The 17478-nt window shown below is 38.6% G+C and overlaps 1 protein-coding gene across 2 annotated transcripts in view; it reads left to right on the top strand.

The window, feature by feature from the left end:
* The window catches only part of ANK3 (ankyrin 3, node of Ranvier (ankyrin G)), a 662526-nt gene that overhangs the window by 392939 nt on the left and 252109 nt on the right, over positions 1-17478 (top strand). For both annotated transcript variants that reach the window (XM_006895588.1, XM_006895587.1), the window contains exons 2-4: positions 12306-12407; positions 12855-12953; positions 13198-13296. In XM_006895588.1, coding sequence (XP_006895650.1) covers positions 12306-12407; positions 12855-12953; positions 13198-13296 — 300 coding nt within the window. The remainder of the gene's footprint in view (positions 1-12305; positions 12408-12854; positions 12954-13197; positions 13297-17478) is intronic.

Here is a 17478-nt window from a genome sequence, read left to right as displayed (position 1 = left end):
AGAGGAAGGCCCTCTATTAGGTGGATTGATTCAGTGACTAGGATAATTGGGATGGGAGTGTCAGAGACAGTGCTATTGGCACAGGACAGAGCGGAGTTTAGGGCTGTTGTACATAGGGTCGCTATGAGTCGCAGGCGACTCGACAGCACATAACAACAACAACAAAAACATGAACTAAATTCGTCCTTTGTTAAGCATTACTACTTATTAATAAACTCATTTATTTAAAACCCTAGTAGGCTATAATAATATCAACAGTTGAAGGAAATTAACTCCTACCAGTAAGGAGTTAGCCTGGATAGAAAATACAAGAAGCTCAGGTAAGTAGAACTGAACACAACGCAGAGTTTACTTGTTTTTCCTACACCACATACTCCTAGTGGGTTAATAATACAGCAAAATAATGTAGAATAGGTGTTTTTGCAGAATAAAAAGTGTCAAGTGACTTATACAATATGTAAAAAAAGAATTTTAATAATTAGTAAAGGATGTACTCAATTATGTGGTAATAACCCAAAAAAGATTATATTATCTTTAACCAATATGATAATTCAAAACTTATATTCATTTAATACCAATTGGCAAATAGCACTGTCAGATTACGTAGGCAAGTTTTCTAATTCTTATCCAAAAAATAAAAAATTACAGTTTTTAAAATTAATGCAATAAATTTTACCTCCTATAATAAAATTAAATCCTATAGCCAATACAGATATATGTTATACTGATGCTAGTAAAAATAAAAAAGCTAGATATTATTCATCTAATTATCAATAAGTGGTACAGACTTCTTATAACTTGGTACAAAAAGCTAAATTACATAATACTATTGTTAACTGATATTAAAGTATCTCAATATAATAACTAACTCATATACAATAAAACATATTGAGACTACTTTTGTTCCACAAGATAATTCTAAATTAAATGTTTTATTCCTATAATTACAGTGTATTGTTAAAAAATAAAATAATTCTTTACCTTAGGAAGGTGTACCTAGATGTGAAAAATCATAAAGGAAGGCATGAGAATAATGAACAAAGGATACCTTGGAGAAGAGAAAGTAGCTATGGGAAGGTTTGTTGTTGTTGCTATGTGGAGTTGAGTAGACTATGACTCACAGTGACCCTATGAACAATAGCTCCAAACCCTGCCCTTAAGTCAGTCTCACTGACTCTGATATGTCTGTTCCCACCCCTTTGCCACAATCACTGTGTTAATTTATCACATCTAGGATCTTCCACTCTTGTGCAGACCCTTCAACCTTCCAATTAATATCTTCTTCTAAGGATTGGTTCCTCCTGGGCAACATGCCCAAAGTAAGTGAGATGGAGCTTCAAAATCCTTGCCCTCAAGGAGCAACCTGGTTTCACACTATCCTGGATAGACCTGTTTGTTTTCTTGGCAGTCCATGGTAGTTCAACACTGTTCTCTAGCACTACAACTCAAAGGCATCAGTTCTTCTTCCATCATCTTTAGTTACTATTCAACACTCAGATACATAGCAAGTAATTGAGAAGACCCATATGGCTTGGATCAGACACACCTTAGTCTCTAGACTGACACTTCTCTGGAGAGGTTCCCTGATAGCTGACTTTTCCAAAGTAGCTCGTCTTTTGATTTTCTGACTGTTGGTGCCAAGAATATTGATTGTAGACCTCAGCAAGATGAAATTGTTAACAACCTCAATCTCTGTCTATCATGATGCTGCCAATTGACTTGTTAATAAGAATCTTTGTTTTCTTGATGTTGAGATACAGTTCATGTTGAAGACTGCAGTCCTTAACCTTCTGCAGCAAACACTTTAAGTCCTCCTCAGTTTCAGCATACAAGATTGTGTCATCTGCATAATGCAGCTTGTTGATGAGTCTTCCTCCAATCCTTTTGCTACACTCTTAATAAAGTCCAGTCTCCCAAATGTTCTGTTCACATATAGATTGAAAAGGTGTGGGAAAAGGACACATCCCTGATACACTCCTTTCTTAATTTTGAACCATGCAGTGTTTCCTTGCTGTGTTTGAACAACAGCTTCATTTAGTTATAGTTTTGCATGAGCACAATAAAGCATGCTAGGATCCCCATTCTTCTCAATGTTAGTCATAATTTGTTGTGATCCACACAGTAAACCATCTTTTCATAATTGATAAACACAAATATACATCCTTCTGGTACCCACTGCTTTCAGCCAAGATTTATCTGACATTGACAATGATATTCTTAGTGCCACGGCCTCTTCTAAACCCAGTTTGTATTTCTGGCAGTTCTCTATTGATGTATTGTTCTAATTGTTTTTGGATAATCTTCAGTAAGATTTTACTTGCCTGTGATATTCTTCAATAATTTAACATTTTTTATATAACCTTTTTTTTTATTGGGATAGAAATAGATATGGATCTCTTCAAGTAAGTTGGCCAGGTAGCTACATTCCAGATTTCTTGGTGCAACCTGGTGAGCATGTCTAGGGCTGTGTCTATTTGTTGAAATATGTCAAATGGTATTCCATCAATTCCTGAGGTCTTTTGTGCCAATTCTCCAGAGGCAGCTTGAAGTTTTTCCATCATCATTGCCAGTTTTGTTTTGTTTTTAGGTATGATGACTCAGTGTACTCTTTCTGTCTTCTTTTGATACAAAAAGTTTCTTTAAGAGTCTTTGAAAACTCTTTGTAACTTTCTTTCTTCAGCTAATGAGTCCAGATTAATCTATTTTACAGTGTTCACAATTGTTTTACTTACTCTTAAATGTATGATATACCCAAACTCACTACTATCCAGTTGAGTCCATCTCATAGGGACCCTAATAATAAAGGTTATGAGGCCATAAATCTTTACAAGAAGGAACTGCCAGTATTTCTCCCTCAGAGTAACTAGGGTATTAGAACTGCTGACCTTCTACTTGGCAGCCAAGCCCTTATGCACAATGACACCAGGACTTCTTCACGTATAATATACGTCATAACAAATAGGTTTTTAAAGTAAGAAGTTGTCATTTTGTGCCTCAAGTTAGAACCAACTCATAGCTGACCCTCCAGTGGGTTTTTAGAGGCTGTAATTACATGGGAGGAGATTGTCAGTCTTTCTTGCATGGAACAGCTCCTGGCCTCGAACTGCCTGCTTTGGGGTTGATAGTTCAGTTCCTTACCTCTAGTCCACAAACACTTTTTTTTAATGTGAGTTATGAAACCATAGAAGTCTCTTTGAAGCACATATCAAACCCTGAAACAAAGCTAACACGCTATCACGTCCATTCCGTCTCATGAGGACCCTGCTTCAAGTTTCCAAGGCCATAGATCTTTAAAGAGGAGACTGTGCCTGTCTTTCTTCTGTGGAGCAGCTGTTAGATTCGAACTTTCATTCTTTTCAATTAACAGCCTGACATATTATGTATCCCCAGAGCTCTTTGAATATTTAATATGATATATCAAATTCAATTTTCTGAAAGGAGATTAGAGGGAGAAAGAAAAGAAGAAAAAGTAATGAAAGATTTATACCAAGGCTGGGTGTAGATAGGATGTCTTCAAAAATAATGAAGTGAAAATAATCTAGTAGGCATATCTCTATCATTCATACTTGAGCAGCAGAGGCAAATACTTTATGTTGTCAGTGATTGCTGTTGCTACTATAAGGCGGATTGACTGTAAGGTATGAAAGTGGAATTGTTTGGGGATAAACAATGGACTTGACTCAGTAAGTCGAGCCATGGTCCACTGCGGAATAAGCACAGAAAATAAAAAGGAGAGTTCAGCAGTGGGTTGAGGCAGTGAGGAAGAAAAAGAAAATGCATACAGAGGTGAGAGAAGCTAAAGAGAAGAGTTTCAAGAGAACATCATTTGAAAAAAAGAAAACATGGTCAGTACTGTCAAATTGTAAACACCAAGAAAGCACAGGGTGGACTTTGCCAAGGTTAGAAAGTCATTGGTGATATTATACAGAGAGGATTTCTTGATTAGTGAGGAAAGCCATATGGTCATGAATTCAAATATGAATTAGAATTAAGAGAATAGAAACAGTGAGCTTAAACTAATCCTTTAAAATGTTTAGTGGTTAAAGGAAAAATAACCATTTTTGAGCACTTGATATACATGCATGTTATAAGTTACTTTACACAAACCATCTAATTTTACCCCAACAGTTGTGGTTGTTGTTATGTGCTGTTGAGTCTCCTGTGACCCATAGCGACCCTACCTACAGCAGCTCTGAAGCCTGCCCTGTCCTGAACCAGTCTTACTAATTCTGACACACCAACCCCCATTGTCCCAGTTACTGTATCAATCCATCTCATCTGGATCTTCCTCTCCTGCATTGTCCCTCCACCCTTCCAAGCAGGATATCCTTTCTCAAGGACCAGTCTCTCCTGGTCACATGTCCAAAGTATGTGAGGCAGAGCTTCAAAATCCTAGCCTCCAAGGAGAAACTTGGTTTTACTCTCTCCAAGACAGATCTGTTTGTTTTCTTGGTAGCCCATGGTGTGTTCAAGACTCTTCTCCAGCACCACAACTTGAAGGCATCGCCTTAGTAATTGTCCAGCTCTTTGAAACATAACAAGTAATTGCAAAGACTGTGGCCTGGTTTAGGTACACCTTAGTCTCTAGAGTGACATTGTCACTTTTCAACACTCTGGAGAGGTCACTAATAGTAGATTTTCCCGATGCAATTCGTTGTTTTCCTGACTGCTAGTGTTAAGAGTGTTGATTGTGGAGCCAAGCAAGCAGTAATTGTTAACAACCTCAATCTCTTCTCAATCTAGTGTGGTGCTGCCAATTGTCCCAGCTGTGAAAATCTTTGTCTTCTTGATGTTGAGCTTCAATCCATATTGAAGACCTTTTGCAGCAAGCGCGTCAGGTTTTCTTCAGCTACAGCAAGCAAGATTGTGTCCTCTGCGTATCATACCTTGTTGATGAGTCTTCCTCCAATCCTGATACCACATTCCTTCTCATAAAGCCCTGCTTCCTGAATGATCTGTTCTACATACAGTAGATTACTTTATTCCCATTTGACAGCTTAAATAACTAAGGCCAATAGGTAATAAGGAAGTTGCCAAAGATCACATTTTTAGTACTCCCAGAGCTTTAGTTTCTAACCAGTTCTCTACTCTGACAAAGGGAGACCATCACTTGAATGGGATGCAGGGTGGGAAAGTTGAAAAACATGCTATTTGGAATGAGGTATTTAAGGGAGACTTGAATCTATTGCCAAGCAGAGGACAGGGTATCAATAGAGAAGAAATATGAACCTACAGGAGGGATCCCCTGACCCTTCACACTGTTCCTGTATAGTTAGGATATGCCAAAAGAAGACATACTAGAGAATTATGGTCAGAAATAAATAGACCCCACAGATTACTCTTTGAGGATTGCAAGAAGAGGAGAAAATCTCCTTATAGGTTAATTACTCATTGGATTTCTAATCTCATTTCTATTGCTTAGAAATGAACTCAGTCATAAAAGGAACTATGATACAAACAGGACATATTGCCCAATTAGTTGGATGTGTGGAAGGATGTATGTATAGACATGTGTGTGAGTGGACAGATAAATGGATTGATGGACATGAATTTAGTTATTGAGTACTTATTATAGACCAACATTCATTAAGTTCTTCTGGGGAACATTTTATTGTCATTTTGGTGAAAGGAATAAAGCCAGGCATTAGTATGAGCTAATAGAATAACTCAGCATCTCTCCTGTATTAGAGATTTGAATGCTATTCAGCAGAAAGCATTCACTCGAGCAAGTTTTCAGAGGCAGTTAATAGCACGTTAGAACTTCCTTTGGAATTTGGTCTCTCAGTCAATAATTTATATACATCTTGTTTCATCATATTAGTTGCCATTCAGTTGATAGAACAGCATTCTACCCTCTTCCTCCCTAGATTCCTTTGTCACTTTCTTAAAATGTACTAATTAACAGCTCTGCCTTGAGGATCAAGTTTGGATTTCTGCAATTAATTAGCAGTGTATCCCTATTAAAGTCTCTTATCCCTTCTGTATAGTTCCATTTCTTCACTTACAGAACTCTGGTGATCTAAGGATAAGGAGCTGCACTAAGGGTTTAGATAAATAAGACCTGTTGTTGTTTTTGTGTGATGTTGAGGTGGAACTGACCCATAGCTGACCCTCCAGTGGGTTTTTAGAAGCAGTAAATCACATGGGAGGAGATTGCCTATTTGTCTCTCTCTGAGTAGGTGCTGGATTTAAACTCTCTACCTTTGCATTAGAGAGCTCTGGTGGCCTAGTGGCAAGAAACTGTGCTGCAATCCCGAAGGCATGTCGTTCGAGGCCACCAGCTGCTCTGTGAGAGTAGTGTGAACATTCTCCTCATGTGCTATTAACTGCCTCTAAAAACTTGCCAGAGGGTCAACTATGGGTTTGTTTGACTCTATGGTAACAACAACCACAACCTTTGCATTGGTAGTGAAATTCCTTACCATTAAGCCCCCAGAGTTCCCTGATACCTATCGTTGTTGTTGTTGTTGACTTGCACGTTTTTGGTCTTTGTAGTGGAAAATATTTGAGTTTTCCTTTTCAGAGAAATTTCTGCTTTACACAGGTTCCAACTTTTACAGGTTTCACTGTGATGACGTAAATTGGTAGAAGCACTTACAATAGCATCTTGGATCTAATCAGAGAGGTATGAAATACTAGTCATTATTGAACTTTACACTCAGGAAAGAATTTGTTTTTCCAGCCAATGCTTTCTGCTGAATAGCATTCAAATCTCTAATACAAGAGAGATACTGAGTTATTCTATTAGCTCATACTAATGCCTGGCTCTATTCCTTAAGATATTTCCTTGAAAAACATATGTGGTTGATAGAATTTTTTTTCCTGCTCAGAAAAATGGCTCAGTGGTGAAAGTATTATTAAGTGGTGAAAAAGGAACCTATCGTGTTCTGAGAACTTCCTGTGGAATTTGGTCTGGAGGTTGCTGACAGGGGTTTCTGAGAAACCTGCTTATGTCTTTTTTATTGCTGACCGATGCTTTAGGCAGTGATGTCCTCTCCATGACTTTCTATGTGGCAAAGCTCAATTTCTCCTGGACCTAATTTCATTCCATAGTAATTCTTTTAGCCACCTTGAAAGAGGTATTATTTTATATGAAGGGTGACAGAAGAATTGCTGATGCCTTTGAGCTGTGGTGCTGGAGAAGAGTACTGAACATCTCATGGGCTACAAGAGCAGAAGAGTCTTGGAGAAGGTGCAGCTGGAGTGCTCTTTGGAGGCAAAGCGAAGCTTCATCTCACACACTTTGGGCATGTTGCTAGGAGGGGTTATTCCTTGGAGTAGGACGTCATGCTCGGGAAGTGAGGGGAAGGCGAAGGAGAGGAAGACCCTCAACCAGGTGGGTTGACACAGTGACGGCAGCAGTGGGCTCAGATGGGTCAGAGATTGTAAGGACGGCAAAGGACAGAACAGAGTTTACATCTGTTGTTCACAGGGTCATTATGAGTTATACTCAACTCAATGGGACCTATGACAACAGAAGTAATTTTTATTTATTTTATGGAAAGATAGCTAAGAGTTTCAAGTCAAGGTCTTGATCCTCAACCTGATACCAAATTATTATTGGAGGAGGCGGTGTGGAGACAGGCGCTCACTGACTCGGAGTCAGTTCTGACTCGTCGTGATGCTCATCAGACTTCTGAGACTCCAGATCGTCATGGGAGGAGAGTGCCCGTCTTTCTGGTGTGGAGTAGTTGGTGGATTTGAATCGCTGACTTTTCAGTTGGCAACCCAAAGTCTAACAAAGTATATGAAACCATAACTAATAGTTTACTAATTACCATAACTAATAACCTTACACAGAATTGGGGGGGGATAAATAGTAGTTAAGAATCCAATTGTTTACTCTGCTTTTAAGGTCAGTTGGAAGCATGTTGGAGATGATTGTAAGGGAATCATCATCTGTACCACATCCGTATCTCTTTTGCTCACCACTTGATAACCAGCTGTTGTTGCCCCAATGACTGAGTATTCACAAATGCTTGTTAAGGAAAATGTGACTGTATTGATTGCAGGTAATTGAGGGCACAGTGGGATATTTGCTCTTCCCTTTCTAAGGGGCAAAGTTCCTTAGAAACCGGCATCTTTTCCTCATTCCTACCTTTTCTCTTTGAAATGTAAAGTAGCTGCTTGTTAATGTTCTGATTGAGTGAGTCTGTAACAACAGCTTGACATCAGTGGGAAAAGAAAAGGTCATCTCCTTTTCTCTCTAATTCCTATTTCATTTCTAATTCCTCAGGTGAGGAATTCTTTGATACTGTGGCCGCTGAATGAATAGATGCAGTGAAGGTGTTCACTAGAGAATTTTTTCTCATTCAAACCGGAGTTTGCTAGTACAATCATCCACAAGTCGAGTTAGGTCTCCTGAGTGAGGTAAAATGTGTACAAATGATGTATGCAAATGCCGATTTTCATACATATGCAGATGTGGTACGTGTTTGTGCACTTAGATGCAATGATTGAGGGAAGAGGATCCATTTCTTAGTCTCAAAAGAATCCAAAGATTCCAAGTAGAGAAACACAGAGAAGATTCCTTTTGTAGACTGTTATGTTGCAATGCTTTAGCGTTTTGGGTGGGAATATTATAAAAATCTTAAGAGGAAAAGGAACAATGGACAGAAGCGTGCATTTCCAGATCTAGAATCAACTCAAGGGCTCTTCATAAATTGTTATTTTTCTTTTAGAAATTATTTGGCTGCTGTTCTTATGCACCCCAAGTCACAGTTTGCAATGCTTCACCCCAGTTGTTATCTCTGGCAGTTGAAATATCCAAGCATACTGATGTCGTTTGTTCCCAGAACAACATCAGAGCCCTTCTGGGCAGATTCTCTGATAAATCATTGAGCAAGCACAAAGATGGGGATTTTTTTGGTACAGTGAGCCATCCTTACATAGCTAATTTAGTTCTAACTGAGCTCATGAGGAGGGGAATAAAACAAACAAACAAACAAACAAAAAACAAACCCTAACCTTCTAAAAGCCATGGATCTTTTTTTAAAAAATTAATTTTAATGAACATTTACAGAGAATTTGGATTTCCATTCATTCATTGCCGCACTTCTCTACCCACCCAGCCCTCTTCCCCCGCCCCCCAGTTCGCTCCTCTCTTTCAAAAGTATAAGAAAGACTCCCTCCCTGGTACACAATCTCCCCGCACCCCTCCCACCGCCCCAAGTACATTCCACTATGCAACCTTAATTGTGGACTCTTGTGATAACCGTAATACCCTATCATACATCACTTTTAAATTATTCAGTCCCTCATCTGTTTCAGTGCAGTATACACAATTTATCCAGTTTTTCTCAGTCTTACCCCGACCCTGATATCAGTCCCATTTTACAGCACTGGCACCATGCAATATTTATCCTTTTGCGACTGAGATATTTCACTCAGCATAATGTCCTCCAGGCTCACCCATTTTGAATAATACTGAATGAGTTCCTTGTTTTTCAATGCAGCATAGTATTCCATTGTGTGAATATACCACAGCTTCTCTATCCATTCATTTGTTGATGGGCATGAATCTTTTTTTTTTTTTTTTTGTGATCTACTTCTTTTTTTTTTAATTTAGGTTGTTTATTTTTCATTTCAATGAACATCTACAGAGATTTTGGGATTCCATTCAATGAATCTTTTTTAAAGTCTGTATTTTTCTCTTTAAATTCCTGGAAATTGTATCTGATTGAGTCTCTGTTGGATTTGAGCGCTCGTCTCCTATGTATCCCTCAAACACCAGTTTTATTTCTTCGTTTTAATATCTCTTTGTGTTCCCAGATATTTTATTCGGCTGCTAGTTTATGATCTCTAGTAGTCTTCTTTTTATCATAGACCATTCTCAGCTTACAGAACTACTCTATTGTTTATATTATTGTTAATAGAGTCTCCTGCATTGTTCCCAGCCACATTTTAATTGATACAGAATTTCCACGCATTTTAAAAATTGATTAATTGATTCACATCACATCTCTAAAACACTTGTTATGTTCCTGGGACCCTTCCAGTCACAGAGGAAATGGAAAAGTGGATATTATGTAACTAGGGCAATGAGTTAGGTGTGTCAGAGTCAGTGAGACTGGCTCAGGACAGTGCAGGCTTCATAGCTTCTGGACATAGGGTCACTATGAGTTGTAGGTGATTCAACAGCATATAACAACAACAACAATATGTAGATCATGTCAGGCTAAGGCATGTGATCACAAAACAGGCTAAAGACAGAAGATTCTTAAGTCTGCAATCTTTGACTAAAATCGGTGGCTATTTTTTGAAACTGTGATTCTCACCTGGGGTGAATTTGTACCCACCCCAGGAGATAACTGGCTGTCATAAATGAGGGAGCACGACTGACATCTGTGTATAGGCCAGATATGCCCCCAAACATCATAACATACACTGGACAACTTTGGTTAGACAAAATTTGGTGTGACCCAAGTGTGAATACAGCTGAAATTGATAAATTGGGATTTAAAGGGGAAAGCCTGGGTGGCATAGTGGGTAAGGAGTTGCACTGCTGACTCAAATTCATGGAGTCGGAATCTTCTAGCTGCTCCTCAGAAGAAATATAAGCAATCTCCTCTCATGTAGTTTATAGCCTCTGGGACCCACTGAAGGGTCAGCGGAGTGTCAGTTCTGACTTGACACCTAACATAACAACAACAGAATCCATCCAAATGGAGGATTGTGACGAGTGAGACAGTTTAAAGAAGCCGTTGAGAGAGTGGTCTTGCCACAGAGACTTCAGTAAGTCAGCTCTCGTGAAAAGACATACACCACAACCGAGGAAACTTCTCAAGGATGGAATTGCCTTCATTTCAGTCATTACATTTCCAGAGGATGAATTAGTAGTTTCTAGAGTGGTATCTGGATGGCTCCCACAATTGCTTGTCACTTAATCTTGTCACTGTACCTTTTCTAAAGGAGGGAGGAAAGCGAGGTGTACCAAAAACTACGATATTATGTGATTTATACCAAGAATGAAGTGAGTGTTTCGAGAGCAGTGAATAATTACATCCACTCAGGACTCTGGGAAGGCTTTACAAGTGAGGTAGTATTTGTACAGGTGCTTTGAGAAAGGTATTTGGAGTTCTCAATATCTTGTTGACCGCCAAATCAGAAATCAGTCTGTCTTGGAGGAAGTGCAACCAGGGTGCTTTCTAGAGGCAAGGATGCTGAGACTCTGTCTCACACGCTTTGGTCAGGAGGATCAGTATTTTGAAAAAAACATCATGCTGGGAAAGGTGGAAGCTCAGCAAAAGAAAGGAAGACCTTCAGCAAGATAGGTTGATACAGTGACTGTAACAATGGGCTTGAGAACATCAGAGATCGTGAGGGTGGTGCCGGTGAGCTAGGTTCAGAGCTGTTGTTTATAGGGACGCTATTGTTTATAGGTGGATGAATGGATGACACCAAACAACAAAATATGGCTGAAAGATTTCCCATTTTGTGTCACCCTCTAGCATAACTGTGTTTGTGAGCAGGGTGGTGAAATGTGTTGGGCTGCTCTTTCTTGAAAGACCTGTGTCTGTTACACTACCCTGAGCAAGAAGACTCTTTTACAAGTCATGTAGACAAACTCAGGATTTTTTTTCTTTCACCATCTACTTTCTGTTAAAGATTTCAACAGCTGAAGATTTTAACTGTGTCATTGTAGGTGTTAGAGGTGACAGTTGTAACCTTGCAGCAAGTAAATTCTAGATTATATTTTGCTTTTTGTATATTTGTATGTACTTCTTTGTTTTTGCTAAAAACCCTTGTCAATTAGATTATTGCCTTTGCCAGCTTGGAAGTTAATAGGAAGTACATTTCACAGTCCATTTGGACATTTATAGGTGCTTCCCAAATACAGTGTGTGTTTTGACACCTGCTAAGCTCTGTAAGAAAACATCACAGATCATTGGCTACCAATTTCAAAAAAACTAATGTGACAACATAAAAAAATATTTGTTGAGTTGTTAGTGAAAACATTTATTGGTAGCTAGATAGAGATTAGTAGATCATAGACATTATATTTCTAATGTAAGAAAATTTAGAAATTGCATGCTGATGTAAGATGCCTGACTTTTGGGGATCTTTTTTTTCTTCTTGTACGTAGTTCAGAATCAGTTATGACTTGCCAGAAGAAGTAGTTTTGTTCACGTGTAGCCAGTTTGTAAAGAATATGTCCTTTCCCTGGTAACTTTGCAAAGACCTTTTGTTCACTTTGATGTTCGAAAGAATAATTCAACTGAAAGTTCTCACTTTTAATTTGGACTTGAAGCTGAGCGATATTAAAACTGCATTTCCCATTAAGATATTTTTCTTCTCTATTTTAGTCTGATGCCAACGCAAGTTACTTGAGAGCAGCCCGAGCAGGGCACTTGGAGAAGGCCCTTGACTACATAAAAAATGGAGTCGACATCAACATTTGCAACCAGGTTAGTTAATGGTGTTACTGTTACGCAATTTGTCTCTTGATTAAAAACAAACAAACAAACAAAAAAACAAACCAACAAAAACAAAACAACAATTACACCCAGACTTCAAACTCTTCACAGTTTTATTAAATATTACCAGTATTTCTCCTTTATTACCAATATTTTTTTCTTTTCAATATTACCACCATGATGTTATCAAATTATTCTCTGCCTAACTAGAAGAATAATTTAAAATGTAGGTATAGGTCTTTTTTTTCTAGTTAATTCTGAAAATTTAATAAGTAATGATCTCATGGCAATCAACCAAATGCTCAAGTACTTTTGTTCCTAATTCAAGTTCCTGCAAACAGTTGCTAATGTGTTATTATCTCAGAGTTCTTAGCAGACGATTCACTTAATTGCTTTATCATTTTTTCTAAGTCAAGCTTTCCCTTCCCTTTTATGCAGAATGGGCTTAATGCTCTTCACCTTGCTTCCAAAGAAGGCCATGTAGAAGTTGTTTCTGAATTACTACAGAGAGAGGCCAATGTGGATGCAGCTACAAAGGTCAGTATCACATTTTAAACTGTTTTTAATATGCTACTTGCCAGCCACATTCAGTAAGGATCAACCCTCATAGTGTTCGGTGACAATGGTTGCCATTGAATTAATTTTGACTCATGGTAACCCCATGTGTTAATATAAAACCATACTCCATAGATTTAAATTTAGAGTGATATGATATTTTGTGGATTATTGAAACAGGAAAAAAATACGAATGAGTTTCTGTCTCTTGCATTTCATTTCACAGAAAGGAAACACCGCGTTACACATAGCATCATTGGCAGGACAAGCAGAAGTAGTAAAGGTCTTGGTTACAAATGGAGCCAATGTCAACGCTCAATCTCAGGTATGATTCTGTTACAAAGAAATGTTTGTTATAGTAACTTGCAGATCATATTCTTTGCCTCAGGTACTTGCTCAGGTCAAATATCCTCTAGTGAAGGATAAGTATATGATGATTCAAATCGTTAAACTCATCTGTATCACCATTGTAATACATCATGTTAGAAGTAATGATTTTCTTCCTTTTTAGTCTATTCATGAAACTGTGACTCATATCTACAGATACATATATTTAAAGGATATAACTATATCAGAGTTTTATACTCTTTTATAATGGTAACTTACATTGTTGCTGTGTGCCTTTGAATTGGAATGGACCCATAGCTGACCCTCCAGAGGATTTTCAGAGGCAGCTAATTTCACACTAGGAGACTGCTCATTCTTCTCAGGTGGAGCCGCTGGTGGATTTGAACCACATTCCTTTGGGATTCTAGCATAGCTTCTTACCACTATGCCACCAGAACTCTCTCACTCATAAGTATTCCCCATCATTTGTTAGCTTACTGAGTAAATGAGGATGTTTACAAATAAGGAAATCATTTTAGAGGTTCAGCATCTGTTAGTACTTTGTCAACTTGAAAAAGGAAAGGAACTATTCAGTTCCTTTTTACTAAGTAAGACTTCCTTATTTGTTTCTGAGAGAGGTCCACACAATGCATACACAAACATACACACCCACATCTTTATCAGTCTGTCCATACTGTCATGGCTGGCATGTTTGCTACGATACTGGAAGCAATACTTGTTGGTATTTTAAACTCCAGTTGAGTCACCTAATGTGGACAGGTTTTATTGGTGCTTCTAGAACAAAAGAGCACCTAATGATCTGCTTCTGAAAAAAATTGGCCATAATGTTACAAAACGAAATAACTATGAATTGTTGAATGTAAAGCAAATTTGCTTTGTAAATTTTCACCCGATCACAATAAGTAGTTTTAAAATGAAAGCAGAACACTAATAGTAGCCGAATATAATCTGATGTGGTGCTGAAAGTGGGCCCTTCTGTTTATTTAGAAAGCACTCAAAATACAGCTGGGACTTTAAAGCCTAAGGTGCACCCGACTCCAACTATAGCATTTTTAATCACTTGTTATGCATATGAAGGCGAAACTGTGAACTTGGAAAGACTTTAGAAGTTAGACACACTTAAATTATGCTATTGACAAAGAATATTGAATGTGTTGCCAGAAAAGAAAACAAATCCTTTGTCTTAAAAGAAGTACAGTAAGCATACTCCTTAGAAACAAAGACAGTAGAGCTTTTCTCACAAACTATGGTGGATATGTTGTCAGGATATAATAGTGTATGGAGAAGGATATAAGGTTGGATAAACTAGAGAAGGTTAGAAAAAAAAAAAGACAACCCTTTCTTGATACAGTATCTGCAATAGAAGTCTCAAACTTAGAAGTGAGTGTTCCAGCAGGCCAGGGCAGTGTTTTACTCTGTTGCACTGTTAGTCACAATTTGTTATAGAGTCAACTTGACAGAACTTAATAATGGTCGATCGATCGATCGATAGATGTGTATGTGTGTGTATATACACACAAATAAATTTTTTAAAGTGCACAACTTTAAAATTACCACATTATTTGTAATGGGAATATGTTGTTGTTGTTGTTATGTACCATCGAGTCACTTGTGACTCATAGTTACCCTATGTACAAGAGCCCTAAACTCTGTTCTATCCTGTGCCAACCTCACTGTCTCTGACACACCTACTCCCATTACCACAATCACTGAATCAATGTATCTCATCTAGGGTCTTCTTCTGTTGTGCTGTCCCTCCACCATCCCAAACATGGTGTCCCTCTCCAAGGACTTGTCTCTTCTTGCAACATGCCCGGAGTATGTCAGACAAAGCTTCAGAATCCTTGCCCTCAAAGAACAGCCTGGTTTCACCCTCTCCAGGACAAACCTGTTTGTCCTCCTAGCAGTCCCTGGTATATTCAACACTCTCTCCAGCACCACAGCTCAAAGGCACCAATTGTCTTTCTATAGTCTCTCTTCACTGTCCAGCTCTCTGATGCGTAGCACGCAGTTGGGAAGACTATGGCCTGGATCAGGTGCACTTTAGTCTCCAGCCTGATATTGTTGCTCTTCAATACTCTGGAGAGGTACCTGACAGTTGATTTTCCCAATGCAATTCATCTCTTGATTTCCTGTCTGCTGGTATCAAGAGTGTTGACTGTGGAACCAAGCAAACTAAAACTATTAACAATCTCAATTTCTTCACCATCCATACTGATGCTGCCAATTGGCCCAGTGGTGAGAATCTTTGTTTTCTTGATGTTGAGTTTCAATCCATATAGGAATCTGCAGTCCTTGACCTTCTTCAGGTCCTCCTCAGTTTCAGCAAGCAGGGATGTGTCATCTGCATAATGCAGGTTGTTGATGACTCTTTCCCAGTCCTGATGCCACATCCTCCTCATACAGCCCAGCATCCTGGATGATCTGTTCTGCATACAGATTGAAAAGGTATGGAGACAGGACACATCCTGGTATATACCCTTCTCGATTTTGAACCATGCAGTGTCTCCTGTTTATGCTTATGAGCTTACAGTATCTTGCACAAAGTTTTAAGAACACAAATGGATTATCATTTAAGAGATACTGATGCTAAAACCATTAACTTAACCTAAATAGCTTAAAAACAAAGTCTTTTTATCCAACTATTCATTATTTGAACAGCTGGTGGATTCGAACTGCCAATGTTTTAGTTAGCAGCCAAATGCTCAACCACTGTTCAGCTGAAACCTTCAGTTATAAACTTTATTTCCAAATGCCATATAAATTTATTTTCACAACTTCTTATTTTTTCTTTCAAGAAAAGGCCTCAACCAAGCTTTTTGTTATTATCCACTATGGTTTTTTTACATCCATTTTAAGTGTTCTTGACTTCATTGGTCTTCTCCAGTTCTAGTTATCTTTAGAGAACATACTGAAACTCAAACTTACTATCGAGTCGGAACCCGCTCATAGCTGATCTTCCACTGGGTTTCCCAGGCGATATCACATTTGTGCATCTTCTCTCCCAAGGAATTGCTGGTGGATTTGAATCACCAGAAGTGTAGCATTTGGATTAGTAGTACAAGTCCCCACTGTGAGGTAAAACAAAAACCAAAACTGTGGAATCAGCCCTTCCTCAGAGCTGAACTTCCCCCAGGGTTTCTGAAATTATAAACGTCATGAGAGGAAAATCTCCATTGGTGGAGATTTGAACAGCCCTGGTGAATTTGAACAGCCAAAGAAATGCAACCTTTGTTTTACAATACAGCTCTCTGCAGACTATACCACCACTGCTTCCTAGGTAGCATAACACTGAATTCTGTGCCTCCACAGAATTCCAGTCCCTCCACCCACATTTACTGCAGCAATGGGACTGAAGCTCTTGTGCTATTAGATTCCAGTGCCGTGGAAAGAGAACCACACAGTGCTTCCACCCACGGGCTTTCTTGTATATTGGGGCTATAATTTCTCCCTCATCCCCAATGATAAGAGCTCTGTTGCATACACTGTGTCCATTACTCTGATTTCTTATTAGCATACACTTGGAGTGATAATACTTTGTTCAGAAAGTAATAGTATAAAGTTGAATATTGCCAGGGGAGCTCTTGTGGCCTAGTGGCAAGGAGCTGCAACTACAATCCCAGAGGCGTGCGGTTCGAATCCACCAGATGCCCTGCCTGGGAAGGAGGGACAGTCTCCTCCTGTACCAGTCAGATCTGATTTGACGGTACACACACACAAAAATAATAAGATTTTAAAAAAAGTTGAATATTGCCAAGGATAGTGCTTTAAGAGGTTCAGACTAGCTGAATACAACAAAGCATCCTTCTTTGAACGGATTTTAAAATGCTCCTATGATTTTTTTTTTTTTAATAGCTAGTTAAGTTCTGAGTTAATGGGGAAACTATTCCTATCTTTCTAGTCTCCTCAAGGGAGGAAAATATATTTATATATATTTTTTCTTTCTAAAAGTAGTACATATACTACTCACATACTTCAGACACATGTTATAGCAGAAGAGGCTGGTCCCTGGAGAAGAATATTATGTTTGGAAAAGTAAAAGGTTAGAGAACGAGGAATACCCTCGATGAGATGTACTGACACAGTGCTTGCCGCCATGTGCATGGGCAGAGCACAGATTGTGCAGACAGCACAGGGGCCAAATGGGCAGAGTTTCCTT

This window comes from Elephantulus edwardii, unplaced genomic scaffold (genome assembly GCF_000299155.1).
Source record: "Elephantulus edwardii isolate Elephantulus edwardi_28Jun2011 unplaced genomic scaffold, EleEdw1.0 scaffold00170, whole genome shotgun sequence".
NCBI classification, from domain to species: Eukaryota; Metazoa; Chordata; class Mammalia; order Macroscelidea; family Macroscelididae; genus Elephantulus; species Elephantulus edwardii.
The sequence above is the reverse complement of the archived record's forward strand: the minus strand, read 5'-3'. Positions and strand labels throughout refer to the sequence as shown.